The sequence below is a fragment of the Suncus etruscus genome, chromosome 5 (genome assembly GCF_024139225.1).
Source record: "Suncus etruscus isolate mSunEtr1 chromosome 5, mSunEtr1.pri.cur, whole genome shotgun sequence".
In the NCBI taxonomy this organism is placed as follows: domain Eukaryota; kingdom Metazoa; phylum Chordata; class Mammalia; order Eulipotyphla; family Soricidae; genus Suncus; species Suncus etruscus.
Genome location: NC_064852.1, coordinates 148,452,780 through 148,471,899, shown reverse-complemented (window position 1 = coordinate 148,471,899; position 19,120 = coordinate 148,452,780). Strand labels below are relative to the sequence as shown.

General features: G+C 40.1%; 1 protein-coding gene across 20 annotated transcripts in view; it reads left to right on the top strand.

Annotated features, from left to right (window-relative positions):
* RIMS2 (regulating synaptic membrane exocytosis 2) overlaps positions 1-19,120 on the top strand; it is a 565,766-nt gene that overhangs the window by 535,340 nt on the left and 11,306 nt on the right. The window contains exon 1 of one of the 20 annotated variants that reach the window (XM_049773841.1): positions 2,168-2,421. The exons of the other annotated variants lie outside the window; for them this stretch is intronic. Within the exon in view, the coding sequence (XP_049629798.1) occupies positions 2,274-2,421 (148 nt within the window). The 5' untranslated portion in view covers positions 2,168-2,273. Of the gene's footprint in view, positions 1-2,167; positions 2,422-19,120 lie in introns of those variants that run through there. 20 annotated transcript variants of the gene reach the window in all.

The window sequence follows — 19,120 nt, the reverse complement described above, 5'->3', positions numbered from 1 at the left end:
TATCAGGAAATTGAACTAAGAGAGCATTGTAGTGATGTTAATGAGAAAGAATGGCATTTTGCCAGTAAAAAAATTTTTTTTGTAAAAGCCTGGAATGGTCCTATGTGTAAGTTACTGAGAGATTCTATTATGCAAGTAGACTCATTTGTTATCGAGTTTCCTAATTTGCAGAAGTATTTGAGATGAGTTATTTCTTCTGGATCTTCTTTTCCTTCCTCTTTGTACTTTCCAAATTGTGATATCCTATATAGTCAAAGACCTTGATGTCAAGGTCTAGAAAGGCCTGTAAGTTCTTTCCTTCCATCTGCCTCCCTCTCTTATGTCATTTTCTGTCTGCTCCTTCACCTCCTTCCAGACCCCCAGCCTCCTTGCTAGTCTGGGACCTGGCTGAATCACACACCTCCCCTAAGTCTTTTGCCTTAAGTCACTCGCTTCCACTAGTATGTGTTTGTTTTCGTTTTGGGGTGCTGGCAATGCTTAGGATTTACTCCTAGTGGGCTTGGGGGACCATATGGGGTTCCACGGATTGATCCTGAGTCAGCCACATGCAAGACAAGTGCCTTACCTGCTGTACTGTTGCTCTGGCCCTTCCCTCCAGTATCTGAAAACTTAACTGCTTCCACGTCTTCTAATCTCCCATCACATCCACACGTTCAATTTCAAACTCTCCCAAACCCTTACTTCATCTTCTCCATTTGCATCATTTATCCCTTTAACATATCATTTACTGTCTCATTGCCTCCTCCCCACACTGGATTATAAATCCCCTGACCTCAGGTCTTCTGGCTCCATTACTGCTGGGGTCTGATTTATTACTGCTGGGGTCTGATTTAAGCACATTGCCTGGCATCATCTATTTAAGTAAAGTCCACTGAAGAGTCAGTGAAAGTGTGTTTGATTCTCCCAGTATATATTAAGCAAGGGTTTGTCCGTAGATCGTCAAGAAATATTGATCCATATCAAAGGATATTTCAGGCCTTATAATGTACTTTTAACATCTTGATGTCACAAATTCTGATCATTCTGTAATGCACTTGGCTGGGGAATCATGGTACATTCCCACCAGCTCCTAGATAGGGAAACTGAGGCTCTGAGTTCCTTGTATGAGGGTACAAAAGGATCTGGGGGAAAGTTATTTTTCTGAATCCTAGAAAAATGAAATCATAGTTGCTGTATGTTCCTGAGCAGAAATTTGCATTTTTCGGAATAGATCATAGTATTTCACTCAAAAATGGTTTTGTTCCAGTCTCTCTTACTCGGCTTCCACACTGATGTTGAAGATGCAGTGTTTAGTTTGGGGGTTAATACTGGACAGTGTTTGTTATGGTCATTCTTAGCCATGGTAGGAAGGATCTTTTCATTGGGACAAAGAAGATGTGCCAGTTTCCAGAATGTAAAGTAAAACAAAGTTGATACGCATCGTCATTATCTTCTCAGTCTCAATGCTTTTAAAGGCTTTTTCTCCGTGTAGCTTTCCCTTTTCCTCTGTCTCCTTAGCTTTGCTTGTTTTGTTTTTTTGAGCCACACTGGAGGTGTTCAGGGAGGGGTTCTCCTGGCACTTTGCTCGGGAATCACTCCTAGCTGGACTGGGGACTCTAGGGGAGGGATGGAACCCGAATCTGCCCAGTGCAAGGCAAGCGCCACCATCCCACCCCACCCCACCGCCACTTTGCAATCATCACTTTAGCACCTGCTTTAGCTTTTCATATAAGGAAGGTAAAACTGAAAACTTTTGTTTTTTATTATTATTATTATTATTATTATCGAGGACTTTTGGGAAATCTGGCAAGCCGGGACTCCCGCCTTTCTTTGTGCGGCGCGCAGGGCGAGTTCGGTCTTTGCTGAGGCTCCTCCTCGGGAGGAGCCCCGAGGAGGGAACCCCGACACCCACTGGGGACCCGAGAAGCGACAGATGCGCAGAGAGAGAGAGACCCCATTCCTCGGGTGGCTTCGCGTTCTTGACAGTCCTCTGACCCCAACCTTGCGCGCTCCGGGAGGAGAAGCGGGAACGGCGGGGCTCCGCGGGGTGGAGGTGCGCCCGGGTTCTGCCCACCCAGGTGCCGCCGCCTCCCGAAGGGCGCTGATTGGCGACTCGGGCGAGGGGTGGGCAGGCGGGCCGGTGCCCACCTCGGGACCGTCGCCCCGCGCCCTGGCCCCAGAGCCCCCAACCCGGCCGGGCGGATCCCCGAAGCGCTGCGGGCGCCCCGCGCCCCCGACTTGCCGCCAAGACGCCTCGGATCTTGTACCGCGGGAAGAGCGGGTCCGCGTCCAAGATGGGCCGCCAGGGCTGGCGGGGCGCGGGCGCGGGCGCGGGGGTGCGCTCCATACAACGCTCGCAGAGCCGGGGCAGCCTCTCCACCTCCTTGGAGGCTCTGGCCGGGTACTTCCCTTGCATTAACTTTATAGACGAGGAGGAAGGAGGTGAGTGTACGGGGACGGGAGGGACACTTGGGGCTTGGAATGGGGCACCCCCAACTCGTCTTGGCGCATGGGGGACCCCAGTTCTCGGTGGGGAGGGCCTGGGCATACCAGAGGCGACCCTTAGGCGCTGGCAGCAAAGTCAATGCTAAGTGGTGGAAGCAACTCAAAGCAGGCCGGGTGCAGCCGCCCACTTGGTGCGCCCTCCTGATGTCCGCTGTCTGGGTACCAGCCTTGGACATGGAGGACCAAAAGACTGAGGCCATCAATGGGGAAAGTACTTTGGACCCACAATCACAGCCCAGTAGGAGAAGTTCATGGTCAAGTTAATGGTGGGCTCTGGGCACTCGGAAATTGGACCCTTTGATCTCCAGAAGTGAGGATCAAATTCGCAATCAAGCAAGTTAGAACGACTGGGATCCCATTGAGACTTGTCTCCAAGGGGCCTAAGCCCTGCTTTGACATTTTCAATAGCAGAGCTCAATTTTCCTAGGGAAAAACTTTGCTGTCAGAGTAGCAGCGACTGCTGGAAATAGGAGTCGTACTCCAAAACAAGAATTGACAAGTGGGCCCGGAGAGATAGCACAGCGGTGTTTGCCTTGCAAGCAGCCGATCCAGGACCAAAGGTGGTTGGTTCGAATCCCGGTGTCCCATATGGTCCCCTGAGCCTGCCAGGAGCTATTTCTGAGCAGACAGCCAGGAGTAACCCCTGAGCACCGCCGGGTGTGACCCAAAAAACCAAAAAAAAAAAAAAAAAAAAAAAAAAAGAATTGACAAGTACAGAAGTTCTCCCAGCGTTTGATCTGCCATGATTGCTGCTGTTGAACTAATTCGCTGCGAGCTGGGTTGACCTGGAGACTAGCATTGGATGGGATTTATTTCGCTTTTAATTCTGTAACCATCAGTGACCCCTCTGAAGAGATCACTGTGCAATCTGTAATAGAACTCGATATAAACGCAATTACCTACCTGTGCTGGGAACAGATAGAAATGAAATTTTCTTGGGGGGTAGAGGAGGAAAGACGGTGAGAGATGGAAGATTAATAGCCTGTCTGGAAAGCGGTCTTCAGTTTCATTTGCTCTTCAGGTTTCTTGAGGCATGTTGTTGCAGTCTGCTGGATATATAGGTTTTTATAATTGGGTTCTTCCCTATAGAAAATTGACTTTCGTCTTAATCTCTTACCGTTCTCAATTGTGCCTTTCCATTTTCCTTGTCTCCTACTTAAAAATGAACAAAATGTTTGGAGTTTGGAGAAAATATAAACAAGTCAAGAAATAGAAAGCCAGAGGACCAGAGCGATAGCACTGCGAGTAGGGAGTTTGCCTCGCACGCACCAACCCAGGTTCAATTCCTACAACCCATTTGGTCCCCTAAAGATGCCAGGAGTAATTTCTGAGCACAGAGCCAGGAGTAACCCCTAAGCATCGCCAGGTGTGGCCAGAACAGAACAAAGAAATAGAAAGCAAAGTGCTAAATGAATAATCATATTTGTAACTAAAACTTGAGTATTGTTCGAGCACTAGCATCAGAAAGACATATATCGCCTCTCAGGCACACAGTAGCTTCTGAAGTAATGTATTTTTAATCGTCATTTTACATATAAAGGAAACTGAGACAGAAATCACTAACAGTAATATATAATCCCCAAGGCCATAGACTCTATGGCATAGAGGCACTTGCCTTGCACATGGCTGACCCCATTTCAATCTCATGTCTCCTGAGTACTTCCAGGAGCCACCACTCCTAAGTACAGACCCAGTAGTTAGCCCTAAACACCACCAGGTGTGGCCCCAAATCAGAAAACAAACAAACACATATAATCCCAGACAGCTCACAGCAGAATCTGTATATTCAACTCAATTATTATTTGCAATTGCAAACCACAGTCGAATTCCTAGCAAGTGATAAAGCCAGAACTGAAAGCCAGGTGTGCCTGCAAAAGACTAAATAAAGCTTACATAGTTATAGGCTCACTTCTCAATTTAGGAAACTTATAAGACTTCTCCTTTAAATATACTCTCAATAAACTATCATCTGTCCTTACTGTGACTAGCTAGAATTGGACTGACAAAGTGCCACTTGAAAAAGCCCCCACTTTTTTTTTTTTGGAGATGAGAAAAAAGTTCATATAAATGTTACCGTTTCTCCCAAAATTTTAAAGTCTATTCACTTAACCCTGACTAGTGCAGACTGATCCCTAAGGAAATTCCTACATCTATACAGAGAAAGTTGGAACCATTTTCTGCCTCATAATACAGCTTCTTGAGTTACCAAGATTAAACCTTTTCATAAGAAAGCTAGAACTGGGACCTGAGTGATAATACAGTTTGTAGTGCATTTGCCTTGCACAAGGCCAACCTGGATTCAATCCCCAGCATCCCATATGGTCTCCCTGAACATTACCAGGCTTAATTCCTGAGTAGAGAGTCAGGAATGACTTGAGCACCACCAGGTGCCCTACCCCTAAAAAAGCAAAGAAAGCCAGAATGTTTCAAGTGAACAATTTAGTTGTCTACTAGTAACTTCCCATAAATGTGGGGTCTTTCCATTGGGTTCCAGCCATTTTACAACCAAGAGAAGAAACCCTAACGTGCTTCTTTATATCTGACCATCTTCTTCCCACCCCTAAAAGTTCTGAAATTTTTTTCGGTATACTTATTTCACCATACCTGTGGGTGCCCCAAAAGTTAGAAATTACTGGCTTTGCAGTGGTATTTCTCTACAGTTTGTTTCTATCAGACACCCACAGAGGGTACATCAATTTTCAGCAGAGAACACACTTGTGGACTTACTCAAGAATGTATTACAGTGTGCATTGTGATGCCCATCCCAATTCAGACAGAAAAGAAAATCTCCTGTAACGAGTAATTTTCAAGCTGATGAGACTCTCTAAAGGGGACTGTGTGATTTGACTGGGGTAATTGGTTGGTTCTCTGGGTCAGTCTGTCGGTCTGATGTTTTGTTTTGCTTTGGGCCACATCCCAAAGTACTCAGGGTATATTCCTCACTCTGAATTCAGGCACTGTAATTGGTGAAATGCTTGGGGCTAGGGGTCAAACTCAGGCCAGACATGTACTAGGCAATTGCCTTACCTACTGGACTATCTCTCCAGTACCCAGTGTAGGTGTGATTTTTAAAGCTTGTCTTTGATATGTGTGAGAATATGTATGTATGTATGTATTTATGAATAGCACCTTCCCTAAACAATCTCAAATGTGCCTGTCGTTCTGTTCCATGTTCTTCATATTCTCATCTCATTCCTATACAGCACATCCTGACATTACCGTTCTGTAGAAAAAAATCGAGACACTTATTTTGAGACTGTATTTCTTTTACTCAGTCATTCCAAATATTGGGTGGTGGTACCTATTTGTTGAGTCAATAGCTATAGATATCCCTGAATTAAGTCCTATGTTCCCTAACCTTCAAGCGGTTACATTCTAATAGGGTTCAGTAGAACACTAATAGTAAATAACTATGTAATAACTGAAAGTGAAATACAGACTGCAATAAGAGCCTGTCAGAAAAACCCAATTCAGGAGCTTCAAAGAAGTGTTCTGGGAAACTGATTAAACATGGGTTTGAATGACACTAAGCTCTTGGCACCAAAATTCACAATCTGAAAGTGGTAAGATTGAACCTACAGCTCACACTTTGGTTCTGAAGTTCATAATCCTAACTATTATAGCCCATGCTATATTGTCCTTCCCAAAACAAAAAGGCCTTCTCTTGTAATCAAGTATTGGCCTTGGGAACCAAGTATAACAGTAACCTCTTGAACTCCTTCTTCGTTCCACATTCTTTAAATTCATGGTAATTTTCAAGGGAGTTCATATTTCTTATCAATTTACCCATGTGAAAACTGAGACTTAGAGAAATTCAACTACCTGGCTGCAGACTTTAAATTCCACTGGGGCTGGACTATCCTAAATAATTTCCGATCTTGGGGCCATCTTTTCACTTGCTTGTTTGCTTTTCAACTTAATTTTATTTTTTGCTTCCTTGTTCTTGGATAGATTCCAGTTTAATGTTCTCCAAACCTGAGTCATTTTTTCTTAAAGCAAAAGTAATAATCAGAGTCATTTATATGTGTAGAGGAGAAAAATCTTTTCTTTTCAGCTTCTAGATTCTTTAGTCTATTAATAATATTGACATAAGACATTAATGGGGTGGGGGGAATCTTTATTTCATGTACTTGGAAGTCCCTGAGGTATATGGGACTAGAGAAATGTCTGATGTATATTTTTATATCCTTTCTTAACACATAATTTTTAAAAATGGGCCATCCGATAATAGCTGAAAAGGAAATAATATCAATTTATGTAATCATTTTGGCCCTAAATGTCTTGTGTTTATTGAAACAGGCACATTTTTTCCCTGATAGGGAGGGAACTTTTCTATTTCCCACAAGCAACAATGGTCCTTTTAGTACCTGCTGTTTCTTAAGTGATTTTACTTTAAAAATAATAATGATAATAATGTACCAGGATGGTGCATTAGGGGGAAATCTGCTGAAATTCTACATTAAAAATGTATAAATTGTGTTTACTTTTTTTTAAATTTGTAAGTGGACTGGAGAGAGTGAGTGCAAGAGGTAAGGTACTGAACTGAGCTGTTTTAACCAACTCTGGTGGGACTGTTAGCACTGCATATTATCTCCAGAGCACTGCCAGACTCCACAGGCTCAGGAATAACCACTGACTTCCACTGGGCATAACTGGCATATGGACAGCCTAAATTTGATCCCCAGCACCATAGATGGTTCCCCAAATTTCCTGAATCCCATCAGGAGTGATCCCAGAGTATAAAACCAGGAGTAAGTTCTGAGCACTGCTGGATGTGGCCCCAAATAAAGCACCCCCCCCAAATACCACCAGTAAAACAAAGGAAATCTTCTTGTATCTAATAGTGAAGTTACAAAGAGTTATTATAAATATGAACTAAAATTGTTGTAATATATCTATTCAATTATTTGGTATTCTTTGAGCTGTATGACTAGTGAAAAGAGTTAACAGTAAAAACATTTGATGAAAGTAGGACTTAGTATTTTGCCCATACTCTATTGGATTTTTATTTTTTTAATTCTTAAATTTGTTTTATTTTGTTTTAAGACCACACCCAGCAGCGCTCAGGGTTACTCCTGGCTCTGCACTCAGAAATCACTTCTGTAGTCTTAGGGGACCATATGAGATGCTGGGTATTGAACCCAGGCTGGCCGAACACAAGGCAAACAAATACCCTACCTGTTTTGCTCTCACTCTGGCCCCATATTGGTATTGTTTAAAATAAAAATCTGTCTTCACTTAAATCTTCCCAACCACAAACATCATATCATGAACAGTAGCCTCCAGTAAATGTCTTTTAATAATAATGTGGTATAATTCTACCATTCTTTTTTAAGCTAAATGCCCATGTAGCTTGAAGTTATGCATTATATTTATGCCATTTCTAAATATGAATATAAGTAAATGTACACCATTTCTACATAAGAATATAAGGGTGTAAATAATAATCTGTAATCACACATCTTCACAATACTCACATCAGAGGCATAACATTGATAGACATCTATGACCTAAATGTGTTTATGAGAATCTTTTTGATTATGTATAGCAAATCATCTAATAAATGATTTCATATTCTATTTAATAGAAGTGTACTCTTTTATACTAGTTTTATATTCAATGCAATTAGAGTGAACCAAAAGATTTTGTTTTTGTTTTTGTTTTTTTAATGAAAAAACAGTTCCACTCAGAAAGCTGGTTAAATACTTTTTGTTGATGTTTTGAAACTATACCCAACAGTGTTCAGGGATTACTCATGGTTTTGTGCTCAGGGTTCAATTTTGGCAGTCCATGGCAAAAATCATGGGGAGCCATATATAGAGCTCAGGATCAAACTGAAGTTGGCTGCTTGCAAGGCAAATGCTTTAACCCATATACTATCTCTCCAACCTCATAAATTATCTTTTAGGTCTCAGACTCAGAACCTTTTCCTACCCATGGGTCCAGCCAATATCCTGAAAGAAATTTCAGATTGATACAAAAGGAGGTGAAACCTCAGGATAGAGCTCAGCAGGAGAGCATTTGCTTTGCCTATGTGAGGACTCTGGGACAGAGAGATGGTCCAGTAGGTAAATCATTTCCCTAGCATTGTAGAAAAAAAGGAGGAAAAGAAGAAAAGTATTTTGCATCCTTCAATAGAGTCAAAATCAGTAATGAGAGTGTGCTTCCCAATGGAGATACTGAGAGGCATAAAAGCACACTACAGAGTTGTCACTCCTTACTCCTGTTACACTCAGCGACTGTGATGGTCTAATATGTTCTCCGCCATTATTTAGTAGATCCTGATTTCTGATGGATCAGGATGTCTGTATATTTATTCAGCTCCATATTCTATTAATGATTTTTCCAAAAAATTAATCAAGGAAAACCTAACATAAAAATGAACAGTATCCAGAGCAGGAGCAAAAGTATAACAGCTAGGGCGCTAGCCTTGCACTCAACCGACCTAGACTTGATCTCCAGCATCCCATATGGTCCTCCAAGTGCAAGTAGGAGTGCCTTCCTGAGCACAGAGCCAGCAGTAATCCCTGAGCATTTCCAGATGTGCCCCCCGCCCACAAATGAATGGTATTCATTTTGACTTTGAAGAATCATTTCTGATTTAGCTTTTGCCTCATAGGGCTGGTCTATTTCTTTGGGTGATTTTCCTGATCAGTTATTGTTCCTGTACAACAGCTTGAGGGATAGTTACATTAATCCATGACATGGTCTGAGTACTGTGCAGAAGAGCCAGTCTTAGGCTGGGACACACTAAAGAACATTTTCTCCTTCTGAAAGGCAAGAGGGCTTTTCTTCTCCAGCTCATTGATGCAAACTGAAGTGCAGCCAAGTTTGGCAAATTCACCGCTCCCGCCCCCCCCCCCCCAAGAAGCTATAAATCTGGAGGCTTATTAAAAACCTTTTACATTTGAGCTAGCTCTGCCAAGGAAATTCTTCCCTGTCACTTCTCTCCCCCTTTTTTAGAACCACATTAGGTCACCTTTTAAATCACCTGATAGCCTCCTCATCTTCCAGAGTGAAGGTACTTTCTAATTGACCCCTCCGATTTAATTTTATTAGTGGACACATTCTTAGGTCCCATTTAATTCTGACCAGTCTCCTACTAAATAAAAGATTTAGTCTGACATCCTCTTCTCCCCAATATGGTGGAACCTGGCCCTCCCCACTGGCCATGTAACAGCAGGGGGCTCAGAGATCTGTTGGGTCCAGGTGGCCTGTGTCTCCTACTCTCTCACCCTTCATACTGCATTCCCAAGTCTTCAACAACCTAATTCTTAAAGAGTTGAACTCCCAGAGTCCTTTAGGGACCCAATCGTTTAAAAAAAAAAAAAGCCTTCTTGGACCAGAGAGATAGTCCAGTAGGTAAATCACTTGCCTTGCATGAAGATGATATGGGTTTAATTCCCAGAATTCTATATGGAATAGAACCTCAACCCTATGTTCATTCCCTAGTGATCAGGCTGGCTGGAAAAATGACTTCTCACAATTTTAGCTTGTCCAACCGAAACCTAGGAGATTTCTCATAGTTAAGAAGTGGGTTCAAATCCAGTTGGACCTAAAACTGTAGTACATAGTTATATAAAGTACTCCTAAAAGAATGCAATTTGTTTTTTTTTTTGTTTTGTTTTATTTTGTTTTGGGCCACACCCATTTGATGCTCAGGGGTTACTCCTGACTAAGTACTCAGAAATTGCCCCTGGCTTGGGGGGATCATATGGGACGCCGGGGGATTGAACCACTGTCGTGATCCTTCCTTGGCTAGCACTTGCAAGGCAGACACCTTACCTCTAGCACCACCTCACTGGCCCCAGAATGCATTTTGTTTAGCCAAATTTAACAACCCTAATTTTGAAAATCATCCTTGTTTGTAAAATTTGCATAAGGAGAGAAGACTCCACATGCCAGGACTTCTGGGTGTCTTCCACTGGAAAAAAAAATGGAATGCTCTAGATTTGGAGGATAACATTCAAATAGGTCTCTAAAATCAGTGTATATGTAGGCCTGACTTCCTATACAGTGGTCCTCTCTGAATGCCAAGCCTAATCCATAAACAATTCAGCTATACAATGTATATAACCCCTCTGATATATTGCCCCTCCCCCACACCAGAGCCCCTTCTACTCCCTCATCTCCCAACCGGATTTGTTATCTTCCCCTATTTAACCCTTTTTACCCTCAGTTCTTACCTTGTTAAGCACCAAGACCGACCTCCTGCCCCCAACAGATTCTGCCCTTTCGCACACCCCTACAAAGTTCATTATTAATCCTTAACTCTCTCACCCCCAACCATCAGAACCCCACATTTACTCTTTTTAACTTCAGTACTACTCAGTTCTAATCACAGACCAAAGTCGTGCATTGGATTTAACAACTCTCAACTATTTCAAAAGACATAAAATGGACACATATGTCTTTTGAATATTTTATGTGTATTTTCTTTGACAGCTATAACTCTTACTAAGTATTCTTTTACAGTGACGATTCTACCCACTTTTTATCTTTTCTTCTCTTTGTGAGCTGTTCAATTAGGAATTTTGGTGAAAGAGTCCCCCAGTTTAATGCTTATGATTGAACCATGTCATGGGGATTGTTGGACTTGGTCTAACGGCCCCCATATGTGCCTATTATGCCACATGGCATTGTTCCTTGTTTGCATAGGCACATTAAAATGGGAAAATACTATACATACAAATAAGTTCTTATCTAATAGAGATTGGAACACACAAATCTTTTAGTGCAATGGGACCTTACACCCTGAACATTGATATAATGACCAGTCACAGGCCTCAGAAGAATGGGCATCCTCCATTCATCCCTGAACCAGGGAAGCTATCTACGAAACATCCAAGGTTTTTTTATAACAACATATGGAATCAATCCTCTACCGGGGAAGACCCTACCACTGCTCTGACATCGACCTGCTCAAAAGAGACTTCCCTTAACACTAAGAAGACTTGACAACAACAACGACCTGCTTACAGAACAGGGCTCTCTGCATTGCCCTTTAATTGTGAGGTGAAACGAGAGGACGCTCCGCACCACCCTGACTTCAATGTAGGATATGCAGATTCCAGGATTTTTAATACAGAAACATGATACCAACAACAGAGACTGTGTGAAAAATAAAAGTGTAATGTCACTACAGAAAATGACTTGGATTAGACAAACTAGTTTGCCTGGAGCCTAGAGTTGGTCTTATGTCAGGAAACTTCAGGGGTAGGGTCTCCTTGTATTTAGGCCAAGGCTTTTCTTTTCCATGTCCCTCATATTTTGGTGGGTCTATGCAAACAATAATTGCCACTCTAACACCATTTTTACTGTGCTCGTTTGACTCTAATCCTTAAGAAAAACAACCCACTTAAACTTTTGAGGTTAACTTAAACTAATATGCATGTGCATGGAAATGTAAAAAAGTACTTTGCCTTCAATGTTTAAGGAGTTTCATAAGTTTTCTGGCTTTACATTGCTTTGTGTGCTGCTAAGAAATATTATGTATTACAATCTGGGGACTTGTGGGACAAAGTAATTGTACATGGGTTCTGTTTTATTTTTCTTAATGTTCTTTGGCTGACAGTTCAAAGTTCAGATATCAGCAAGGGGATTTCTGAGAATTCTGTTTATGGGTGATTGTCCTTCTACTGTAACTCTACCTTGTCCTCTTTCTTTGCATCTTTGTTCTCATAATTAAAAATAAAAAATTAAAAAACATTTGCATAAGGAGACAGGGAAGGGAAAAATAAATTTATGGAAGAAACCTAAGGTAAATATATGCCTCTCTTCATTGTAACCTTACCTGTGGGCTTGACTGCCCAGACGACCATGCACACTGCTTTTTTTTTGCATATACAACATCTTCTGCTCCTACCCAGAAAAACCACTTGAAGTCTAAGTAAGATCTTGGAGGCCTCAGCCCTCACTCAGCCTTGGAATTATTGTGACTTTTCATATTATAGTTACTATAAGCCTATAGACAAATTATCTGCTTCCAACACATCCACCTAAATAGTATAAGAGCAAGAGTACTGAAAATTAAAATTCTTCTTGAGAAAGGAGCAAACAGGAAACAGCAATCAGCAAATCCCACTTGGTGGGAAGGGCACAGATTGACATCAGGGTACTGTTCTGGGTTTACTCAATAGCAGCAGTGATGGTTCTAGCTTCTCTGCCTTTTCTTCTTTACAGCCAGAAAGATTTGTGTTGAGGAGGCCTCATTCATGCTTTCCTCCTTGACTTCTTGCTTCTAACTCAGTGATTGAAAGAACATTTCTGAAGTGGGCTAGTCATTTCTTTTTTCTCTACTGTGCCTTTAGAGCTCCTGAAGCTAATAGTCTCTGCTTCCAGTAGTTTGTAGTGTATCTCTAATTGGATACTTCCTTAGATAAAGACAAAAACTGAATGGTTTTTGCTTTCCATTCTCTGTATTCTGCTCTTGATACAATGACAGCAGTCTTGGAGTGGGAGGGGGGAAGATCTGGATAGGAAGTCAGCTAATAAATGCATTGGCTAATTTAATCTTCCATTCTTCATTTCTGCAAAGCCCCCCTTCATTCCTGCAAGTTTCCCTTCATTCCTACATGTTTAGAAGTACTTTGTTATTTCAGTCATGTTTAAAATAAGGATTTGCATATAATTCTATAGTTTTCCAAATTATATCACATATAGTATCTGGTTCACATTCTACCATTAATTAAATATCCATATCTATATCATATATTCTGGATTTCATTCCCAATATACCATACAGTCCACCAAGAACTTCCAGGAGTAATTCCTGAGTGCAGAGCCACAAGTAACTCCTAATCATTTTCAGGTGTGGCCCAAACATTTTTTAAAAAATTAAATATGTCGAATTTATCATTATAATTTGGCAATGGAATTGAAATTTCCCCCATTTTAAGTGGGATATCATCAGCATAAATTATGTAAATTTTAATTCTGTCCATAAAATATTGAAGAAGGACATGAAACTAGGGGTTTCAAGTCATTAATCACTTTGAAATTTTAAATTTGTGTTTGAACTGCTAAATGGCAGTCAACCTGCTCTGTGAAACACGCATATATTTTGGCATAGCCAAGAGTTTGATTCAAATCTCCTCAAATCTCTTTCCAGTTGTGTGGCTTAGGCAGTCTCCTCCTATAGAAAATGATAATAATAATAATAATAATAATAATAATAATAATAATAATCAACACAGCACTGTTGTAAAAATTAGAAACTGATGGGTTTTATATCCAATGTCTCTACATAGTGGTAACTCATAAAATAGTAATTCTTTCCTTTTTGTATTTTAGTGATTTTATTTTATTTTAGTGTTATTTTTATTTACTTTATTTAAAAAAACATCATCACACGATTGATATAGTTGACTATGATACGTTTATTTTCAGATAATTTAGAGCAAAGTTAGTTTTTAAAAAAGGAAGAGAAGAGAAGAAGAAAAAAAAGAAGCACAGCAGGAGCAGATTTGTGAAAATTATTGTATCTCCAATGAGGTCATTAAGTCTTTGGGAGAAGGTTTAAAATAAACTCTTGTTGCAAATTGAGCATTCTGTTACTTCATTTGTTTCTGACCTCAGGTATACATTGGCATCTAAATTGGTATGCTCCTAAGGCTATGACAACATCAAAAAAATGAGGTAGTCACAAGGCCTCAAATGTGGCCATGTGGTCCTGGAACTCAAAGCATTATTACTGATACTACAATTTTGGTGGGACATTTTTTTGGCTGCAAAGACTCCTAGAATAGGAGAACGTGGTGGAGAAGGGCTGGAGAGAGGGTGCCTGCAATTGCTACAACAGAGTCCTGGTGGTATCAGCCTAAATACTGGTATACCTGGAGTTTGGTCAGATTGGTGTGTGTACAGAGAATCATAGAGGTAATTATGTGTGATGGATAAAGCAGACGTAACTTCAGCAGAGGGGGAACTTGACCCACTCTGAAATTGCCAGCTGTGTGGCTGGTGTACCCAGGATTTTTCACAGCTTTGTTTATGTCTTTTTTTTTAATAATATCTTTGATTACAGACATGATTATAGTAGGGTTTCGGTCATATAAAGAACACCCCCTTCACCAGTGCAACATTTTCATCAGCAATACCCTCAATCTCCCTGCTCCATGTCCCCGCCTATATTCGAGACAGACATTCTACTTCTCTCACTCATTTACCTTGTCACCATAGTTGTCAGTGTAGTTATTTCTCAAGAAAAGGGTGAGTCTATGGAGTTGGCCTGATACAGACATGAGCAACCATACTTTTATTTTTAATTCCTTCTTTGTTCGTTTATTTTGGGATGATGCCTGGCTGTGCTCAGGACCTAGTCCTGATTCTGTACTGAGGGATCACTCCTGGCAGGCTTAGGGGACTCTATGGGATATCAGGAACCCAGCCTGGGTTGGCCACATACAAGACTAATGTTCTACCTGTTGTATTATCACTCTGGCCCCATGACCCATGGATTTTAGTATGGTTTTAATAGTATTTTATTGGAAATAATTAAATTTAATAAATAATTTTTATATATTAACTCTGATCATAACATGTAATCAGGTATAATATTAATGACTTATACCTACAGAAAATTTTACTTATGACATAAAATGTTTTCTAGTTTTCTACAGGTGAGTAAATTAAGCTTTTATAATGCTTCTTCTGAAAATAAACGGCTTCACTGATGTCTATATATATGCTGTAGTAAATAGTACTGCACATTAATATGTCCACATAATGTACGTGTACCTTAATATATAAACAGCAAACTAGAAAGTGTAAATGTAATGTCAGAAATCAGTATGAGTAAATTAATTGATAGCTCATTAGATGGCAAATGTATCAGAACCCATGTAAGAAGTTCAAAGTAAGGAAATGGGCATTGGGTATAATAATTTTCTGTGCTAGTGTCACAATTTTCCTGTGAACCTAAAAGGTAGGAGAATCCTGAACCATAAGATCAAGGTTGTGGGGTTTTCTTCTGCACTCAGGAATTATTCCTGGCAGAGCTCAGTGAACCATATTGGGTGCAGGAGATTGAACCCAGGTTGCCACATGTAAGGCAAGAGTCCTACCTTCTGTACTACCTCTCTAGCCAAGAATTAACGTTTACTTAAGCCTACTGGTAAGACAAAGAAAAGAAAAGTGACATATTGAACACCCTGGTGTCTGTTTTTATTATGAAAGCTCCTCAGAACCCTTTACCACCATGATAACACTCATAAAAGTTATGATGAAGCTATTACAGTGACTGGATTATGTTAAACTCTGGAATGTTTGAGAGTCACCTGCTTATTTCTATTAATTTCTTTTTCTTTCAGTTTCTTCATTTAGTTGTTAGGGTCCTGGATTAGCTCAAGAGATAGGCAAATATTAGTACTATAGTTTGCTACCTTAAAAATGTAGTAATTTGGTGAGGTGGCTCTAGAGGTAAGGTACCTGCCTTGCAAGCGCTAGCCAAGGAAGGACCGAAGTTCGATTCCCCAGCGTCCCATATGGTCCCCCCAACCCAGGGGCAATTTCTGAGCGCTTAGCCAGGAGTAACCCCTGAGCGTCAAACGAGTGTGGCCCCAAAAACCAAAAATGAAAAAAGTAGTAATTTTAAACATTTCAACAAATACACTTATATAGATGTGTGTGTGTGTGTGTGTGTGTGTAAATATATGGACATGTGTCTACATACATACACAATTTGCTTTTTAAAGATACAGGCACTCTTCTGTGGCTGTGGAGTTCTCCAGTTTTATTTGGTCATCATTTGACCATCATGCTACAATCACAAGGGTTATATTTCTTGTTCTATTTTCTTTTGTTTTGTTTTGGGGCCACACCCATTGATGCTTATGCTATGTGCCCAGAAATTGCTCCTGGCTTGGAGGACTATATGGGACACCGGGGAATCGAACTACAGTCAGTGCTATGCTAACATGGGCAACGCAGACACCTTACTGCTTGCACCACCGCTCCAGCCCCACAAGAGGTTATTTTTATAGTTCTCCTTAAAAACGTATCCTCAAAAACTACACATTGCTTTTTAATAGTTTCGACATATTTGGCAGCTTTAAACAACACTCGGGGATCCTTGGGGATTACACATCTTGCATGCCATCCATGGCATGGGTTTTCTGTGTGGGGATCACATAACTAAAATCAAGATGTCAAGTTCTTTTCTGAAGACTAAAGAAAAAATCTGTTCTCCAAGATCGTTCAGGTTTTGAGCAGAACCCAGCTCCTTGTTTTGAGGTCCCCATTTTGCTGATTGTCAGACTAACTTCAGTTCTCAGCAGCTGGAGTTCAGGCTAAGATCCATTCTTCGGGGCTTCCTCATCTTCAAGCTAAGACACAGAATCTTGGTGTGTTTCACCTCTCAGGAACCAGCCAAAGAAAGGTCTCTGCTCCTAAATTGCTCAAGGGATGTGAAAACCACTCAGATAATCTCCTATTTTGATCAGCTGTTTAGTAGCTTGCATTACCCACACAAGCAGTATTATCATGGGCGCCATCTTGGAATTCAGCTTACCATTCATCTTACAGTCACCTTCACTGTTAACACAGATTCAGCTTCTAGGTTTTCATGGCAGAATAGTTGAGACATTGTCTGCACACACCACAATGAATTATATTTAGGTTAATTGTTATTGTGACTATGATATGCACAAAACACTTTGCAATTATGAAAATGTTTCCTTTTAAAATAGGTGGATCAGGTAAAAAATACAAATAAAAAATAAAATACATTTATAAAAGACATGTTTTTAAGAGCCTTTAAGAGCTCAACAGATTATCTGGGCTTCTTGGATTTTAGTAGATGACAACGAATAGTGTGATTTCTTTTGTGGATGCTGCCAATCCTCATCTTGGATGATCATCATGCTAATGATTTCTATCACTTTGAAAATATGTATTTTACCCTCTTTGCTTTATACAGGTGTTCTTTTTGTGTTTGGGTTCTTAGGATTTTTTGGCTACACCATTTGCAAAGTAATTTACACACAATATATCATTTGTTATATTTGACATAGATCTCATATTAATAATATCCACCTAAACAAATAACTTCCAAATCTTACCTAATATCGAATCTGTATCCAAAATTTTCCTAATTTTTCAGCACATATATCATGTTGATAATATCTACCTAAACAAATAACTTCCCAATCCCACCTAATATCAAATCTATATTCAAATTTTCACTAAGTGACCTAACACTACTTTAAGAGTGTTTGACTTTTAGGGTTTGATTTTAGGATTTTTTGTTTTCCTCAACCAGAAGCTAATTAAAAGATAAGCCTAGCACTTGCTGATTATAAACATATGATTTCTTTATTCAGAAGCAATTTCCCCAACTTTTTTTTTATGATGAGCTTTATAAGAAAGTAGATCATTTCTAGTGAATCACACTCGTGTTGTGGGTTTATCTTTTTTTTTCAATGTATATTTATTTCACTATTTTTTTCTCTGTATCTTGGAAACTAGTGGTTAATTCCAAAAACCTGAAAAATTTTAAGAGCTCAGTATATTATCTGGGTTTTTTTTACATTTTAGCAGATGACAATGAATAACGTGATTTCTTTCATTATACTGCCAATCTTAAATTGGGATGGGTCTTGGATGGTTTGAAATTTTTTATGCAGAAACACTTGATAGGTGGGTGATATTGTTTATCTTTCATCGGGAGGAATGTGTGATTTCTCTACTATTAGTGCCACTAAGTGCAATACTGATGATGGTGATAGGTAGGTCCCCAGAGTGAAGTGGAACTGGTGGAATGGTGATTTGTCTCTTATCATTGTCCTTCCTCCTGCTTTCATCTAGTGGTTTTAGAATCAAATAATGTGTCTTAATTTAAGTCATTTATTGAATGAAAAGTTGCCAATTTATAAGCATTACCATTACTCTGCCATTTCTTCTCTGTTAAGTTTTCCCTGTCCAATGGATGTTATAAGGTATTCAATCATCTTATAGTTTGTATCGGTACAATATTTTGGCTATCTTAAAGCAATCAGCCTTGGGAAACAGAGCTGACTTATAGATCAGTTATAGCTTAAATTTAGTTTTGTAAAGAATTGTGATGTATATTAAAGCAGATAGTAGGAACAAGTGTAACTTCAGTGTTTCAAAGGGTAAGCAAACAAGAGATGTTCAATTAAAAGGGGAATTCATTGAGTCATTGCAAACTTCAGTATCTCAAATGAAATTCTTAATAGCAAACAGTTAAAAAGTATTTACTATTATAACTGCCTCTCAAAATACTAATAAGTGTGACCAGAATATATCAATATCTTATAAATTAACAGATTATATGGACTATCACTCTTGCTACATTCTCTCTCTCTTTCTCTCTCTCTCTCTCTCTCTCTCTCTCTCTCTCTCTCTCTCTCACACACACACACACACACACACACACACACACACACACACACTCTGCTTTGGTTTCTAGCACCCTCCCTTGGTGCTGAAACTTCTCCCCATTCTCTAATCCTCTTCTTTCTTCCACAAAACACACTCTTCTCACTTTCTGTTCCTACCCAGCCTGTCATTTTTCAGCCCCAGCTCAAACCCTACTCTGTGAGGTGCTTTCCACACTGAATTCTCCCTCATCTTCCTCTCAGACCTATGATGTGTCATCCCATTTTCTCTTCTGAGG